This window comes from Cimex lectularius, unplaced genomic scaffold, assembly GCF_000648675.2.
Source record: "Cimex lectularius strain Harlan isolate CLEC.00 unplaced genomic scaffold, Clec_2.1 scaffold27, whole genome shotgun sequence".
In the NCBI taxonomy this organism is placed as follows: Eukaryota; Metazoa; Arthropoda; class Insecta; order Hemiptera; family Cimicidae; genus Cimex; species Cimex lectularius.
In genome coordinates this window covers 742614-760162 of record NW_019392670.1, presented here as the reverse complement: position 1 = coordinate 760162, position 17549 = coordinate 742614, and the positions used below count along the sequence as shown (strand labels likewise).

General features: G+C 36.8%; 1 protein-coding gene across 5 annotated transcripts in view; it reads left to right on the top strand.

Annotated features, from left to right (window-relative positions):
* The first annotated feature begins 4253 nt into the window (after positions 1–4253).
* Positions 4254–17549, top strand: part of LOC106667177 — a 44643-nt gene continuing 31347 nt past the window's right edge. For 2 of the 5 annotated variants that reach the window (XM_014394936.2, XM_014394935.2), the window contains exon 1: positions 4263–4426. In XM_014394936.2, the coding sequence (XP_014250422.1) occupies positions 4326–4426 (101 nt within the window). In that variant the 5' untranslated portion in view covers positions 4263–4325. Of the gene's footprint in view, positions 4427–11848; positions 11995–17549 lie in introns of those variants that run through there. The other 3 variants (XM_024225274.1, XM_014394937.2, XM_014394938.2) reach the window with 3 other exon arrangements.

Below are 17549 nucleotides of genomic sequence, written 5' to 3'. Positions count from 1 at the left end.
CTTTTGTTTTTGATTTGTTATTTATCTTGACCAAAAAAATATTTTGTATTATTCTGTACAACAAAGACTGTATGAACAAACTAAACTATTAGCTGTCAAGCAGATATACAAGAAAAAGAAGAAATTTCTATTTGATTATATATTGAAATACTGAACGAAGTAAGCCATAGCTAAACTGAGTAAGCTTTAAATGCTCATTTGTACTTTAGAACAGTTTGAAAGCTGTTCTCTTTTGTTGTTGATTACCCAGTCATTAATTGTTATATTTTAGAATCAATGGAAATAATGGTCTCTTTAAAAAGATGTTCTTTCATGGCTAAAGTTCTGAGAAACAATGTGGAAAAACAAGCAAATGTAGTAAAACAAATAATAGGTGACAAGGCAAATAAAAATGTTAAACTGTCTAGAGGTATGCACTAGGTATAAAAGTAAAAGTATTAGTAACAATAGAGTAAGGGGCGTTGGTGGCCGCAATGGTTTAGGTGTTAACACGGCGCTCATCACTGTAAGGTCCCGGGTTCGAATCCAGCGGACCTGCATTCGAGCCCGACATACTTACAAATGGGCTTTTTTTCAAAAACACTGGCACCCCGATATAACCTCTGCTGTTGCAAACCCTCGTAAAAAAAATAAACAAAAAGGAGGCAGGGGCATACATGCACAGGGTCGGAAATGTTGCAAAGAAGATTTGTTATCTATAAAGGGACAATGTTGGTGAGAAAGTATTAGAGCTTGAAAGAGAGTTGGGTGGATGCATAGATGGCAAGATGGGTATTTAATCTAAAGGCAGAGACGCTAAACATAAATGCTAATTTGTATGATGAAGATCAAGGGAGGAGGTCCTAGTGAGCAATATGCAACAAAGGTGAGCATACCTTTCATTTTATATGCAGTTGCCCAATTCTCACAGATGTGTTTGGAAAAAAAAAACCTTTTTTTCTAAGGATGAATGATCCGGATTTGTGAGATGGTGGTTATGACTGATTATGCCTGTCTAAATTCTGCACGACTTCCTGGAGATATAGAAAATGTTTAGGAATTTAATTTTTGAAAATGAAAAAAGAAAAACTTTTTATTTGGTTACTTTGGTTGCTCCCAGAACTTTGGATGATGGTTTCAACAACCAGGTCATATTAAGTTAACTTATTAATATTACTGTATAAAATGAATGCATGATTTATTTACAATAAACTTTTGTTTGTCTTGACTAGTGGACTTCAGTTTTGCCAAAAGAAGAAAGAACAAATTTTATTTTGATCAAAAAATCCTAATTGGGAGAAAGTGACCCAAACTGACATTGCTCTAGAATCAGCCAATTTTCAAGGATATGAATCACTGAGTATGACACACCATTGTGGTATGTTTCATATTTTTAATTGCAACAGGAAGTAGATATAATAATAATAACCTTAATTTCAAAATTACATCATACATAATTATGAGAATATATTCAAGGTTTAGGAAGTCAATTTCCTTTACAAAGTTGCAATCTGTAACCATTTTAACTAGAACAACAGCTCTTATCAAGTTTTCAGTTTGAGGAAAAATTATGAAAAACTCTCAATCTTGTTCTTTTTTGGAAGTAGATGCTGAATGAGACAAGATGCTAATGTAGTTGATCTATTATACACAGAAACATTGTTATATAGGTCTACTGTGGAAGTCCTATATTGCTTTTTCTGCAACATCTTTTTTTTTTTTTTAGTGCTTTTCCCACAAAACTAAGCACTTTCCTCCAATGCTTCATGGATTTCCCTTCGTATGAAAATTGCCTTACCGAAACGGCTATTCGGTAATGAGCTAGTGCCTCATAAAGCTATGTGCCAATGACTCTGGTTTCTCTTGACAAATTTGGCGTGTTTTCATTACTGATTTGCCCATCTTCTTCTTCTTTAAATGATATTAGCCGGGGGCCAAGTCTATAATTTTCTTGCCTTATACCTGGTACTTTTCCCAAGCCTTTTTTCCACCTTTAACTTTAGCATACTATACAGTGAGACTTGTGGCGGTTCTGGTCACATGGTTGAGAGGTTTGCCCTTTGGCTAGACATTCTTTTTTTAACTTCATGCTATATTTTTGACATTTTGACTTTACTATTCTTCTCATAGCTCCTAGGCCTTACATAGAAGATAAATTCCCATGCAATTCGTTCTTTACAATGTAGATGTAATGTTCAGGGTGAGCAATGTACTGTGCACTTTGAGAGCTATTTATAACCTTTTTCTGTATTTATATCAGACCAGAGAGTACTAGTTCATCAAGAAACTTGATTTAGGCCCAGTTTCAGTGGTTGAATTTCTTCTTTGGTTACAGTGTACATCCCAAAACATTTCCTCCTGCGGGCAAATGTGATGCCACAGTTTGATAGTAGGTGTGTTGGTGTCTCTTCTGCTTCTTTGCAGAATCTGCACGTTCCGTGTTCTTATACCAGCCTTTGTCAGATGTCTATTCAGTCTACAAGTCTACAGTGTCTGGTTCCATTCATCCTTTATGTTGTTTTTGTCTGGATTGTTTATGTCCAATGAGTGAATTCCACTGTTTCTTCATTTTCATTTGCCTTTTCGTCTAAGGTTGATAGTGTGAATTCCTATAAGGCTCAGGACCTCCGAGCGGTATGGCAGCCCCTTTCCTTGTAAGGGTGTCTGCTCTCTCATTGCCCTCTACTCCCACATGTCCTGGGACCTAGCAGAAGGTGGCTTTTTTGTGTACCTAATCTACTTAGTTTAATTTTGTAATTCAGCACCATCTTAACTAATCATGGTGCTTTGATGGATGTTTGGCTTTCTGATATGATAACTATTTTCTTGTTTTCATTCCCTTTGTCCAAATTGAACTGGGTACATCTCTCAATTGCATGGACACAGCTGGAAGATACGGGTGTATTTTCCTACGGGAAAATTGGTTCCCGGTTCCTGGACCAAATACTCCTATATTATGTTAGTAGCAGCCATATTTTTAACCAACCTCCCTCAAGGTTAATTTGCACCTTATAGCTTAATCGTTCATACTAATTCTAATTTATAAATAAAATCCCAGTTTTGTTTAATTGTGAGTCCTTCCAAATACCCTCTACTTAATCCTCCGCTCTTATCTAACAGAGCGGTTCATTCGAGTCCGACTAGGATCAGATTACTCCTAATACTGCTCTCTGGCTGTAGGAATACCACAGGGCTTAGACCAATCCTCTATATCCTTTTTATACTGCACATGTTCGCCCTAAACCTACCACCCTTATTGCATATTTTGCCAATGTTACAGCTGTACTATCCTCTAACCCTGATCCTGCAGTTGCTTCAGAATATCTGCAGAGACATATCACATGTACAGCAGATTGGTGTAGACAATAGAAAATGAAGATAAAAGCCAGTGCATCCATGTCGCATTTACACTTTGAAGCAAATATCCTCTCACAATATATTACAACATTCCTGTGTATGCTACCTTGAGTTCCACCTAGACTCATTCTAACATGAAATCAGCACATACGACACAAACAACAAGTCGTAAAAGATACAGCAGTCTACTCTACAAATTTATAGAACAACAATCCAAGCTATCGATGAGAAACAAACGTACAATTTACAAAACCCTACTGCTACCGATTGGGACATACGGAATAGAATTGTGGGGAACAGCTACACCTTCCAATATCCAACGTCTCCAAACCTTTCAATCTAAAGTCTTCATATTAATTATAATTGCTCCGGATTATGCCTCCATACTACCCTCCACAATGCCCTTAAAATCTTATTTATTCAAAATATAATCCCCAAAAATTTACCAAGTTCCACAGTAATATCTCCCATCACCGCAATAGTCTCGACCAAGCCTTGTCCATCAGAACCCATCCCTACAATCCCATAAGGCATCATAAGACCTCCTTTCTGAGGAGAAGGCAGTGAAGTTTATTTAGTGAGGTGAAGTGGGTGAAGAATATATATTACAGCGTTAGAGGTGTGTAAAACATAAAAAATAGAAATGAAAAATTCCAAATGAATGAGTCAGGCGATAAAATGCTTGGCCTTATTGATTAAAATAGTAATTATAAAATATGTCAAAAAATAGTCTAAATATTGTGTTTGTACTTGTTTTTTTTTTCTCAGCAGAAGACAACGCCTAGGTTGCCATCATCCCTCCTAGTACTGGCAGGATCGAATGCGCGGGTATTAATTTTTTCCCCTATTAATGCGAATATATTCATTGTTGTACGTTAATTATTCTTCTTGAGAGATAAATAACTTACGTGATTAGTCACCTTGGAGAAACACAAATAGATTAGCGAGCTTGGAGAACGAAACTTGGAGGGGGTTTTAGTGAAGTAGGCATGGGTGTCGGGATAGCATCGGCCGGGATCTCTTTGGGCCTCTTCATCGGAGTGGCCGCCTCCTTCGTCTATATCATCCTTGCTGGAATAAAATGGGCCAGGTGAGTTGCACCTTCTTTCTTTGCCGACTCTTCAGTCAATTTAACCACTTTTGACAGTCCTTCTTCCTTCCGTTTGCCGGCAACGGTAATTTTTATTACCCGTGATAATGTAATCGCCTCATCATTCCTTCATCACCCCGTTTGTTGTAAGTACTAAAAACCACAGGAGAGGATTTTTTTTTAAGCCAAATTCAATCATGAAAGCTTTTGCGCTTGCCAATATCAGATTCCGATGCAAGTATCGCAGTTATGAACTTCCTTCGTGAGCTTATTTGTTACATTTTCACGATTACTGCATAAGTGAATAACTTTGATCACTTTTTTTTTTCAAAAAGACAAATTAAACGAGAATATTTTGCAAGTTTGGAAAATTCTTTAAATTTACTAAACCTGGGATGATAGGAATTGTTTAAATCTAAAATTATTGTTAGGATTTTTTTTTTAAAGATATGCAGTTATGGATATTGGTTGGGAATTAACTTGTCTTGGCATGTTTTGGCACGACCTTATGGAATATTTCACCTGCCATTAGCTCTCTCAGAAAACCGCCATTTTCTCAAGACAGGCTCGATCGGTGATTTACAAAGGATATTGTTTATAATAGCCATTAGAAAAATACGTAACGACTTAAAAGAAATGAAAGTATATTTAAATTTTATATTGCGGTGCTTGTCATGTGGAAGTTTAACACGTTTTTTCTAGAATACAACATCGATATATCATGAAATTAGAATATACATTTTAAAATTTCAATGTCAATCAGTTCCAAGTTGAACAAAAATAAACGAGGATCTTTTTTGCAAGTTTGGAAAAAATTTTAAGTTTACTAAACCTGAGATGATAGGAATTTTTTTAAATCTAAAATTTGTTGTTGGAATTTTTTTTTTAAAAAAGATATGCAGTTATATTATGAATATTGGATTGGATTTAACTTGTCTTGACATCTTTTGGCACAGGAAGACCTTATGTAATTTTTTACTTGTCATTGGCGCCTTCAGAAAAGCGCCATTTTCTCAAGACAGGCTCGATCGGTGATTTACAAAGGATTTTGTTTTAATAGCCATTAGAAAAATACGTAACGACTTAAAAGAAGTGAAAGTATATTAGATTATACATTTTAAAATCTTAAATTTCAATGTCAATCGGTTCGAAGTTGGACAAAAATAAACGAAGATCTTTTGGCAAATTTGGAAAATCTGTAAATTTACTAAACCTGGGATGAATATGGATATTGGATGGGATTTAACCTGTCTTGACATCTTTTGGCACGGGGTAGACTTTATGGAATATTTCACTTGTCATTAGCTCTCTCAGAGAACCGCCATTTTCTCAGGCCAGGAAGACCTTATGAATATTTCACTTGCCTTCAGTTCTATCAGACAACGGCCATTCTTAAAAGATATGCTAAAATTGCTAGGGCAATGTTTACTGACCATTTCGATTATAATAGCCATTAAAAAAGGGGTATTGGCTTGTAAAATAAGTATGTGTTTTTTTTCAATAATTCTATTTTATCCATTTTGTGTCGTTTTGAAAAAATGTTTATTTAGTAATTATTTTTACGTTCAGAAAAGGAATTAGTTAAAGAGTTTTTATTCGTCTGTTTCCTTCGAGATATCGCATTTTTACAAGGAATTTGCAATTTAAAAACATTTTCGTCATAAAGGAACCGGATGAGGCGTTTTCTGTACAATCCCAAAATTCAACGTTACTCTCATGCTCTTAAGCTCAATTAGTACTCAACTCATTAGAGACGTACAGCTCGGTCTTTCAAGCCGAAATAGCCATCAATGCCTGCGTCCTAGAAAATCTTAAAAGTGGTTAAACTGAAAAAACATTCACGATAAGATCGATAACCAAGCAGTTGTTAAAGCATTGTCATGTAAAAAATATTCGGTGACTGCATCCAAAATCTGCAAAACCTGGGGAAACATAACAGTCTGATGATGTCTTGGGTAACGAAAAAGTAAAAATAAAGACGTACTGGCCAAAGGAGGATCTGAAAGGCCTACAGGCCCTGAACCTATTTTTGGGATAGCAAAAACAATCTCAGACTCCTCCATCACACAATGGCTTCAAAAAAGGCAAAAGGAAAAGTGAATAAACTCTAGAGATGCTAGACACAGAAGCTTATGTCAAAATAACCCTCACCAAGACTGGTGAACTCACTGCTACAGTTAGAGAGGACAAAATTTAGAGAAGTGGTATGGCTATACGCCAGTGAGATCTGAGAAAACATCTGCATAGAATGAGTGTATTCAATAGTGACTCCATTTGCAGATTAAACAGCCATTCACCAAATGAAGAAATAACATGGGATACAAAGTAAACCCAGTGAAAGGAATTGTAGCAACGACAGTCAATGACCTAGTACTTCTTTTTTTTAAAGTATTAAGTCAATTGCACTGAACTACTGTAAGTCAGAAGGCTGCCGTACTGCTTGGGAAACAAAGCCCCACACCTCCTAGTATCCACCACCACCACCATCATCATCATATGAACTATTTCATATCGAATCAATTCGCATTTATACATAAAATATTTCAATTTTGATCAGCTCTGGTTAAATGTATAAAAACCGCCATTTTCTCAAGGCACGCTAGAAATGGCAAAATCCGTGTTTTCGATTGTTTTTGTTAAAAATAAAAGAAAAAGAATGTTGTACTGTTCTAAATTTAAACTATTTTAACACATACTTGTTTGTTCTAATTTTTATAATTTCTATGTTTATTGTCGATAATAAACCAGTAGAGAAAAGGGAATAGCATTAAATCTTAATATCTTTCCGCACCGCTCATTACCATGGGATAGAGACGTTCTCCTGTTTCGTCATAATTGTTGATTCTTATGCTCTATAAATGACTTTATGGAAGGTCTCCTAGTCCAAACTGTTTCCTAAGGGATTTTGGCAAAAACAAACGTTTCACCTCGCACGACAAAAGGTCACGAGAAAAAAGGAATTCAAACAACGAAAACCCAAGTCCTGAAAATAGAAATTGTTTCCCAATCGCTTCAACTTTCAATTAGCGCAATAAGCTTGGATTAATTTGTTTTGGCTCTGCAAGTGCTATAAGTCGGATTAAAACGGTGAAGGTTTTTTTTATTCACCTAAGTACATGAATTAAGTGCTTTGTTTTAAGTCCGATGCAACTTTCAGGAACTTGCAAGGAAAATCAAAAACCCTAACTTCAACACTTTCTATTGCCTCAAAGTCACAATAAACTCTTATTGTAAAAACTTAAATTGTTATAAAAGTCTTTCATTTTTATTCGTTAGTGAGAGAAAAAATAACCTTGTGGGTGGCACGATGCGACATCACAAATTTGGATTGTTCGCATCGTATTAATGAAAATCAACCCATGAATTTGTATGAACGAATCTTAAATAGGGTGATGAGCACGTTGTGTTATTTGAGATGAAAATTTAGCCGTATATAACACAGTTCGTCACTTTTACTTATCTCATTATAACTGATATCAACATTTATTGAACTTTTGAATTAAAAAATTAATAATAGTTTCAAAGTCCTGATGAAGTGGATACATTGTTTAAAAAGTTGACAAAGAAAATGAGTGTTTTTCTTTCTCTCAAACTGGCCTTATCTCTTATCTATCGTATCTTTTAATTTTTTTAAATTATTATTTTTTGTAGAGTTTATTATATCCTTGGATCCGGTGCTCCATTTGGAAGTAATTTTGATTCGAATCCAGGGCCGTGAATTTCGGACTCATAACTTAACAGTATCCAGAATCCTTTTATCACATGTTATTTTTAATTTATTTAGGTAAATATTTCTAATTTTCTATATTAACAACATTTGAGCAAACGCAAACCGGTCATACCCATATCAGCACTGCTCCTGGAGAACACGTCTTGAGAAACCACTGGGTCAGCGTCGCTTAAGGGGGGGGGGATAGCTGACAGGGATCGGGGGCTTAAGGTTGGACGGCAAATTATTGAAGTTTGAGGTTAGTAGGGAAAGAATTCTTCTAAAGACTTCTGGACTGCTTGCATGTGTTGGATATTAAGGGTAAGGTTAAGATTATAAGGAGTTGACCTGTTTAAGACCTTACGCACCTCGACCAATATTGGTCTATTGTGCAATCTCCAGAGCTTTTCGGTAAGGATTTTTTTCAGATCCAAAAGTTTTTTAAGGATTCCTCTCCCAAGAATATAAATCTCAGGTTGTATAGACTTTGCCACCGAAGAGGATATGTTTCGATGTTTCGTTTTCTTCCTGCCAATAGCTGCTCGGATTTGATAAATATTCCATAGGAGTCTGCAGTCCTACTATCATTCCAGTCCTAAGATGTCCTTGGTTTAGTTTTTCCGTCGTTAGTTTCTATGATGGTTCTTTAATGGAATTTTTTCGTGCCTCTGTCCTAAAATACTGTCTAATTACATCGAAGAATTATTCTTGACCCTGAAGTGATCTCATGGTCAGTCTGATGGTAAGTGTCAGATGATGGTATCCATGGTAAGTCTCATGTATCTATGTTTTTGGCAATTTGGTACGAGGTATGTGGTGTCACAAAAGGGTTCAAGGCCAATTGGTGTCCTGAATGAAATTTCCTTAGCTTTCGATATTTCTGCTTCTTCCTGGTAATAGCCGCTACGAGTCTATGCCTATGCCTCCGTAGTCTCCAGTGTCCAGTCTGCAATCCTACTATCATTCTAGTCCTAAACTCGTCCTAGGTTTAGTAGCTCTGCCGTTTGTTGATCCAGATGGTATTTTGCTGAACTTTTTCTCATGTCGCTGTCCAGGAATTTTAGTTGGTTAAAACGTAGGTTTAAATTTTATCAACATATCAACGAATTATCAAAAGTTTGTTCGAATTGAATTTAGGTTGCCCCCAATTTTTACTAACCATGCCGAGTCATAATAAAAATTGTCTTAACATTCCAGCGTCTAATTATTTTTATCTCCTTTCTCAATTCATATCACAATTTGAGAAACGCATTTCTTTTCTGAATTACATAAATTGGCTGACACACGTCCAGAGATTCGTATACGTCGGATATGTCAACAACCCGCATACGGTCACCAGGATAAAAGAGTTAAGGACAAACGGATAACTGTCTTTTTCAAAACAGATAGTATAGATCTGGCAACAAAATAAAAAAAACTCTAATCCAGCTTTGACCGATAGTACAAGAAACGATCGGCACATAAAAGGTAAAATTAGGACATGCCCAGTAAAGACATTTTCTCTCTATTGTATCACTGAGAAGTCTTCTAGTTAATTAAGTCTAGTTAATTGAAAAGGAACATTAAATTATAATTTCACATCCTCGAGTGCTTTTCGAGAACCATATTCGGACGTCTGGGTATAAGCAGGGAGAGGCATGAAGCTGACTCCTTTATTCGAATTTTGTCTGCGAACGGTGCAGTTCTATTGCTGTAGCTTGCTTTTTTTCGCTGGGTCAAAGCGTGGCATTTCGATTTGAAAACTACTCCAAGCCTATCGAACTGTAATCGGTGTCAATAGCCCCAGCCTTCTGAAACAAGTCCAACAAGCGCGAATTACAAAAACTCGTTTGTAGATCCTTCAAATCCAGGACTTACAAAAATAACTCTTGATGTTTTTTCTCTTCAACTGTTCGACTTGGCCCTCTGACATGGCAGGATTTAAACTCGACCGATTTTATGAAAACGGAAGATGGCATTTGTGCATAAATTGAGATAATCTGCGGGAGGTAGTTTTGCCCTAATAGCCATAAGCAATCACTGAAGTACGATTTGGTAGAGGTTCATCTGGGCCTACCCAGGCGCTGAAACGTCTAAATCAAAATTCTGTCGTTACCATACCCCCTTCGTCCTATTAAGGTACCTCTTTCTCCCTTAGTTCTTCAAGTAAGTCTTACTACGTTTTTTCTCTTACATTCTGAGTAAATGAGTATTTGTCTGAACATTGAGTACTCATAACCCATGGGCATGTATATTTTAAGCCGAAGTCCATGCAATTGAGAGATGTACTCACTTCAGTCTGCACCAAAAATTAAAAAAAAGCATCATAATTCGTAGTTAATAGTCATATGATGTCATACAAGCAAGCTACCATCGGAGCAGTAAACTCAAATATCGTAAGTGCTGAATTACAAAAACAAGGACTGCCACTTCGCCTATAGGTTAAGGTTAAAAAGAGTAGTGTATGTACGCGACCAGTATTGGTTTATTGTGCAATGTCCATAATTATCTAAAACAATTCGAGTTTAAGGCTTTTTTCATGAAATCCTAAAGCTATATCGACTCCCTGTGTATGGCTAGTCTTCCTCTAGCCTGCGCCTTTGTATCAACAGAGGACATGTTCCGCTGTCTTTTTTCCTGGTAATATCTGCAAAGGCTTGTTTTTGCTGCGGCGAGTCTATACCGTGCAATGTTCAGTCAGCAGTCCGACTATCATCCTATTCACACGCCCTAGTTCTGCGATGGTCTTTTAATGGACTTTTCTCATGCCTTTGTCCTGAAATACAGTCCAATTGCACCAAGGACTCATTCTCATCCCAAAGTTCTGCCTTAGTCTTGTAGATCCTTCTTTGACCAATTAGTCTACTTGTGCATTACCCAGAAGTGTATCAGATCTAATAGAGACATTTTTGGTCATTGTAGCCTCTTATTAATAAAGAATTATTTATTATATTGTAGTTTTTCTTTGTATAAATGTTTCCAAAGGTGTATAGTTGTTTTTATAAGGCAGTCGATGGAGACGGTTACGGATGGATTAGGCCAGGCTAAGTAGGATTAGGTTCAGGTTAGATATGGTTAGTAAAGTTAGGTTAGGTTCAAAATTCAACCTACCAAGTTCAACTGTTATTCTAGACCTAGGACGATCAAATTTTAGTAGTTCTGCTGTTAGTTTCTGCGATGGTACTTATTGAAATTTCCCGAATTTTGTCGAATGTCTTTGTCCAAGAACACATTCCCAACCGAGAACTTATTCTTAATCCATTGCCTGTACGTTTTGGGCAATTTGGTGTGCTGTAAACTGTTCAGGGCCGATAGCTTCATCGAGCCTCCCTTGCTGATAGGGCACGAATCATTTTGTGGTGTAGGAATCCAAACTTCTAACCAGGCTCTTAGAAAAAAAGACATAATAAAATCGAGTTAACAGTGGGAATCTAAGCACACAAGCTACAGGAAAACAATCTTCGGCTCTTTGCAGGTTTCTTGTCTGATGGATTGTTTTTGGCAAACTGGTACCCGCAAAATGGATCAAATCGAAACAAAAACCCCGCATTTTTTAAATTTCCTTGTGTTCCATTTAACGTAAGTGTAACATAATCATAAAAATACCATATTATTTTGTGGATGGAAAAGGATGTTGTTTGTTCGGACGTGCGGTGAGGGAAGGAAGTCGTAGGATGGGCACTCTCAGTTCCGGTACATCCTCTCAACAAATTATTCGTGAACCGCTACTGTTACGAGTTACAATCCGTCTGTCATATGGCTCATCGAACTTGCTTTCCCTCGGCTACGCCATGTATCTGCAACCACGGGTGAAACAGTTGTGAGTGTAACATTCTCGGACAAGAAGTGCAAGCCACCAGCTGTACACATCGTGTTAAAGGTGATTTACATTAATTTTAAAAAATTTCAAGCAAAGTCCTCCTTGTATGAGTAAAGAAAAAGTCCGTGTTTCTTCTAAATACTCTGAAGAAAATAAGTTGGATAATTTGGATCACCTTGTATACAAATATTCCACCCTGTAGTTAGGGTACGAGAATTATCCTGTGGATTTGTTATATTTGGCCTGTAGAATTATCCAATCTACTGAAAATTGTAAACAAAATAAGTTCTTTTATATTCGATATATATATTAAAATAAATAGTATTGGTCAGTAACCTTTGGGTTCTTTCATCGTAGTTTAAATTGGGAGATTAGATAATTTTTAAATGCTATACTGAATATGGCGAGAACGGCAGACCAGGGCGATAGCGTCAAGCTGCAAGTTCACCACCTCGCAGACCTGAACGTCGATATTTTGGTTTTGGTTGATGCCACATACTTTGACGGTCCAATTCTTAGAAAAGACTTTTCTCACATGCTCATTTCGATGGCAATGGCATTTTCCTGTATCGAGTTATGAAATCGTTTGTTTTGCAAATCGGTGCCAGGCCGGATGTTGTTTTATTGAATACTTCCATTCGCAAAAATCCGGGGTTTCTATGTTTAAAACCTTGATATTGTGACGGTTGCAAGTAAGGATGTACGTAATGTTCTTTCGGGATAATAACATTGTGAAAATAAACTCGGCGTGATCATCCAATACTGTCCAATCACACGTTTTCTTATAACTTCTAACGTAATAAGTCGAAAAACTGCTATGATAAAATTACCAATGTGTCTCCTCCTTTCCGTTGATTTTTGGGTATAATCTTCTTCGTTCTTCTGTATGTTTTGTACAGAGAGTATGGTGTTAATCATCATATACCACATTTGTAGGCGTTAGGCGACGTTTTTCCGCCAATTTAGTAGAGATATGACATTGCATATTCCATGATTTGATCGGAGCCGAGTTATTGCCATTCATATTTTTTTGGTTAACCTCACAAAACCAGGGTGGTAGCAACCAGCGGAAAGAGGTTTTTATATGCAATTCCCTTGGATTATCGCGGTATGCATACTGCCAATCGAGTTACTGTTGCTTATTGAGAACCGCACATATTGGCGCATAGTTTATTTTGGTCACATCCTGTTGACGAAGAAGCTCCTTTTAGTGATTTTAACTTTGCAGAGTTTGTTTTAGGATGCGGGGTGTCACATTGTCGGATGGTTTTTTTTGCTAGTTCTCTTTTGTACTTTGCCAAATTAGTAACATGTCAAAACTTTGCATATTAGCTAAGCGGTTTTCATGAGTTCCTGACCATTATTTTGAGCAAAAATCGAAAATTCAACACGTTTCTCCTAAGTACATCTATCGGGCATTCTTATGGCTCCAATACTGATTCTAAGTCATTCATTTTGTATAATTTCTAGTCTATTGACTTTATAAACACTTTTGTATATAATCATCTCATAGCTGCTCGGTATACATTAATCTGATACTGCTATCTGTTCCATACTTTTATATGTCACGCACTTAAAGTATTGAAAAATTGTTCACATTTTTTGACAGTTGTTTTTATAGGTGTTTTCCATTTTAGTCGTTTTTGTTTCATTAAGCCATAGTCATGGTCACATGTTAGTTCGCAATAATAAACTTCTCCGGTTCCGGCTTTGGGACCGAACCCCACCTTCGGAGGATGCGGCGGATGCATCGGACCCGGGAATCTTGGGGCTTCTCTCTCCATTGAGGTGTCGTTAATTAGTTTTTAGACATTGTGATTTATTTGTTTAAGTCTCGAATTTGTACATATACATTTATATTGCAAGATTCTAGTATCCTTTGATTATTAAAAGGGTAAGTTAAATACTTTTCGACCACCTCAGAGTCATTTCCGATTATAGTCGTAAGCGTGGCGATTCATTATTCAAGGTTTTCATTCTCGAAACATTTTTCGTACTGTTTCTTCTTCTTTAGATGAATTTTAGTGAAATATTCATTACCTATTTGATATTTGGCCCAAACAGTTTGTTGTAATCCCTTTCGAGAGTCTTTTATATCTTGCCTCCCATATATCCATGATATAATTTTTTATATTACCGAACGTTTCATAATAAGAGATTTTGAATGATGTTGATTTACCCTGGTTAATTGCCCGTTTCGCTAATGCACCTTATCGTTATGTTTTATTACAGCATGAGCTCTTTTCCATATGTAATGTATTTCTTTCTGTTTCTAGTTAAGGTGGAATAATTTTGATAATATGTCATAAATAATATGATTATCGGTGTCTTTTAATCCGTTTTGTTCTAGTTTTAAAATTGAGCTTTCGCTGTCCGTTGTAAAGACATTTTGTCTTAAGTAGATCTGATATATAAACTGCTCAAAAATGAATAGGGGTGCTGCCAATTTTGTCGTATTTATCTTCCTTACCATTTTTATTATAAATTGCATTAAAATTGATTAGAAATTACTATGTTTTTTACTGAAGGAAAATTTAATTACGGGATTTTAAGAAATAACAAAATAAAAGGTTTTAATTCCATAATTTTGTTTACTGAACACAATCATTTTTTTAAACAATTACAATATAATGTCCTCTGTGCACCTCGTAGCCATGCTGTTAACAAGGTTGTCACAAATTTGTTAAGGAATTTCACTCCATAGATGCAACGCTGAACTCAGTTGTTGCAGGTCAACTGGCTGAGGATGGTGCTCAAATAGCCTTCTCTGTCACGCATCCCACATGTGTTCAATGGGATTGAGGTCTGGAGACATGGGGGAAGGGGCAGATTGAAAATTCCCAGGATTTATAAAGATTGACGAACAACTCTGCTTCTATGAGGTCTGGCATTGCCATCCAAAAACAGAAATGCCCTGCCTGATCTCTGGCTCGAGGGACGTATTCCTCGATAGTTTGTTGGACATAACGGACTGCGGTGAGGTTGCCTTCAACAATATGGAGTCCAGTTCGTCCTCCTGTGTAAATCCCAGCCCAGATCATAACACCGCCTCCTCCAAACTGCACTGAAGGGAGCAGGAACCTGGGCATTATTCTCGGTATACTCTCCGGTGCCTGCTATCACTATACAGACAGAAACGCGACTTATCGATAAACATAACAACATTTCAATTGGTGTTCTCGCCTAGGAGCTCGTTGCACCATATCTTCCTGAGTTGCTTCAAGTCGTCTCAAAGGGGCATATGATGTAAGGCCAACTTCCTATAAACAACAATTACGAATCGTTGGTGTGATAAAGGCCTTGCCAAAACATCTTATACTTCATTTAGAATCTGCCGGGCACTATAGAAAGGGTTCCGTCTTGTAGCAATGACAATATTTCTGTCCTCCCTTAGGGTCGTAATGCGCTGAGATCCACTAGCAGGCCTTCTGTTGGCACTTCCAGTCTCTCGGAATCGGGCCTAAAGACCTCGATGGCTCATTCTCACAATAATATTGCCAACTTCCGGTTCAAGATGATGTCTTTCCATGGTTAAACATGATCCAACTGAATTAAAATGGAGAAAATATGAGAAAATGAAAGAGAAAATATTCCTATTCATTTTTGAGCAGTTTAGTTCGGCGGAGTATATCCGTTCCGTCTGGGAGTTTAATTAAACATTCATACTTTCGATCAGGGTAATAAAAGGCACATCCAGTTCCGACTAATGATTTAGATATATCTATAAAATAGTATGAAATCCGGTTGTCTTTCAGTTCAGATAAAAACAATCTGTTGTCTGTACTTTGATCCGTGTCCCTAAAGTCTTTAAAAATCGCTATGTTTATTTCATTGAACACTTTGAATTTGAATCGTACTAAGGTGTTCTGAACGTGCAATGGTATGGGCGAGATGTAGTGTACTTGTCACAATTGTAGAAAATGTTTTTCTATCCCAGTTTTTATATTTAAGGTTCTAATGCCTAAATGACTAACCTTGTACGTCAAGTTGTCCAGGCCTACAAGTTTTTCCACCATTTGATCTGATATGTATTATCTCCTTAGGGCCAAGTAGTTCGAATGACTCGTTCAATACAATATCTATTGGTGTTGTTTGGTATCTTAAGCAGAGACGAATACTTTTATATTGCAGTTTATCAAAGAGTTTTAGATTACTAGGTGTTGCTTATCCATAGTGGATGCACACATACTCAAGTGCAGCACGTATTGTTGCACGAAAAAATAGTAGGGAAGGGATCAGATCCTCCCCAGTTGTTATTGGAAACCATTTTGAGAACATTAATGCATTTTTCTCCTCTTTTGCTACATGTTCTATGTGCTTTTTCCAGGATAGGGTTTTATCCCCCAAAAAACTTTTTTTATTTTTTTTTATTTGGTAGGAATTGTTTGCAAGGCTTATTCTCTACGGGTATTTCCCTTTTCCTATTAAATGAGCGTACTACCGTTTTTCCTGGACATAGTTCTATTGTAGATCGTGTTGAAATAGCCACTGTTTTATGACTGTCATTCCTTTTAGGGCCTCAAGTAGTTTACTTATAACATTACCGGTTGCTTAAATCGTAATGTCGTCAGCAAACATGGTGTATTTAACGTCGTTCTGTAATTCTTTGCTTATGATCGAAAATTGAAAACAGAATGGGACTCAAGACCCCACCCTGTGGTAAACCAGTGAACGCCTTCCTAGGTCCCAAAACTTTATCGTCGATTTTAAGTTAAACTCACTAATTTCGTGGTCCGCTTGACCAATTAAATCATTACAATTAATTAAGGTTTTTAGTTGAGATGAAAAAAGTTAATGGCACGAGAGGGATTCGAACCCACGACCTTCGGCTAGATACGCCGCTGCTCTACCACCTGAGCTATCGTGACCTCGATCCACTCGGACATCAACATTCATTCCATTCATCTCAACTAAATACCTTAATTAATTGTAATGATTTAATTGGTCAAGCGGACCACGAAATTAGTGAATTTAATGAATTAAAATGAAGTACACTTCACTAAAGCTCTCCGTCGCCATTTCAATTGTCGTCGAGAATCCAAACCGATTACACGACATTTGAAAAATGGCAAAAGGAGGGAAAAATCATAAGGTGGGGTTGAGATGAGGAGTTGATGTCCGAGTGGATCGAGGTCACGATAGCGCAGGTGGTAGAGCAGCGGCGTATCTAGCCGAAGGTCGTGGGTTCGAATCCCTCTCGTGCCATTAACTTTTTTTCATCTCAACTAAAAACCTTAATTAATTGTAATGATTTAAGTTAAACATTTCTATCCGATATCAATTTCATTATGTTATCAGAGAACTTATTTGGAATTCCTATAAAGTCCATTTTTCCTTCAACATTGATAAATATTATCGTAAGCTCTTGCCTAGTCGAGGAAGATGGCTATTGTAGATTCGTTGGTAAAAAAAAACCTATTTGTATGGCGGAAATTAAGTTAATTCAACTGTGCATTGCGGATTTTCTCTTGCGAAATCGGTATTGATTTGGTGGTCGATTTTCGTTTTCCAACCACCATTCCAACCTATTTTCAATTAATCGTTGAAAGGTTTTTAACAAGCAAAATGAAAGTAATATTCCGCCATATGATGAACTTACGTTAGGAATTTTCTTT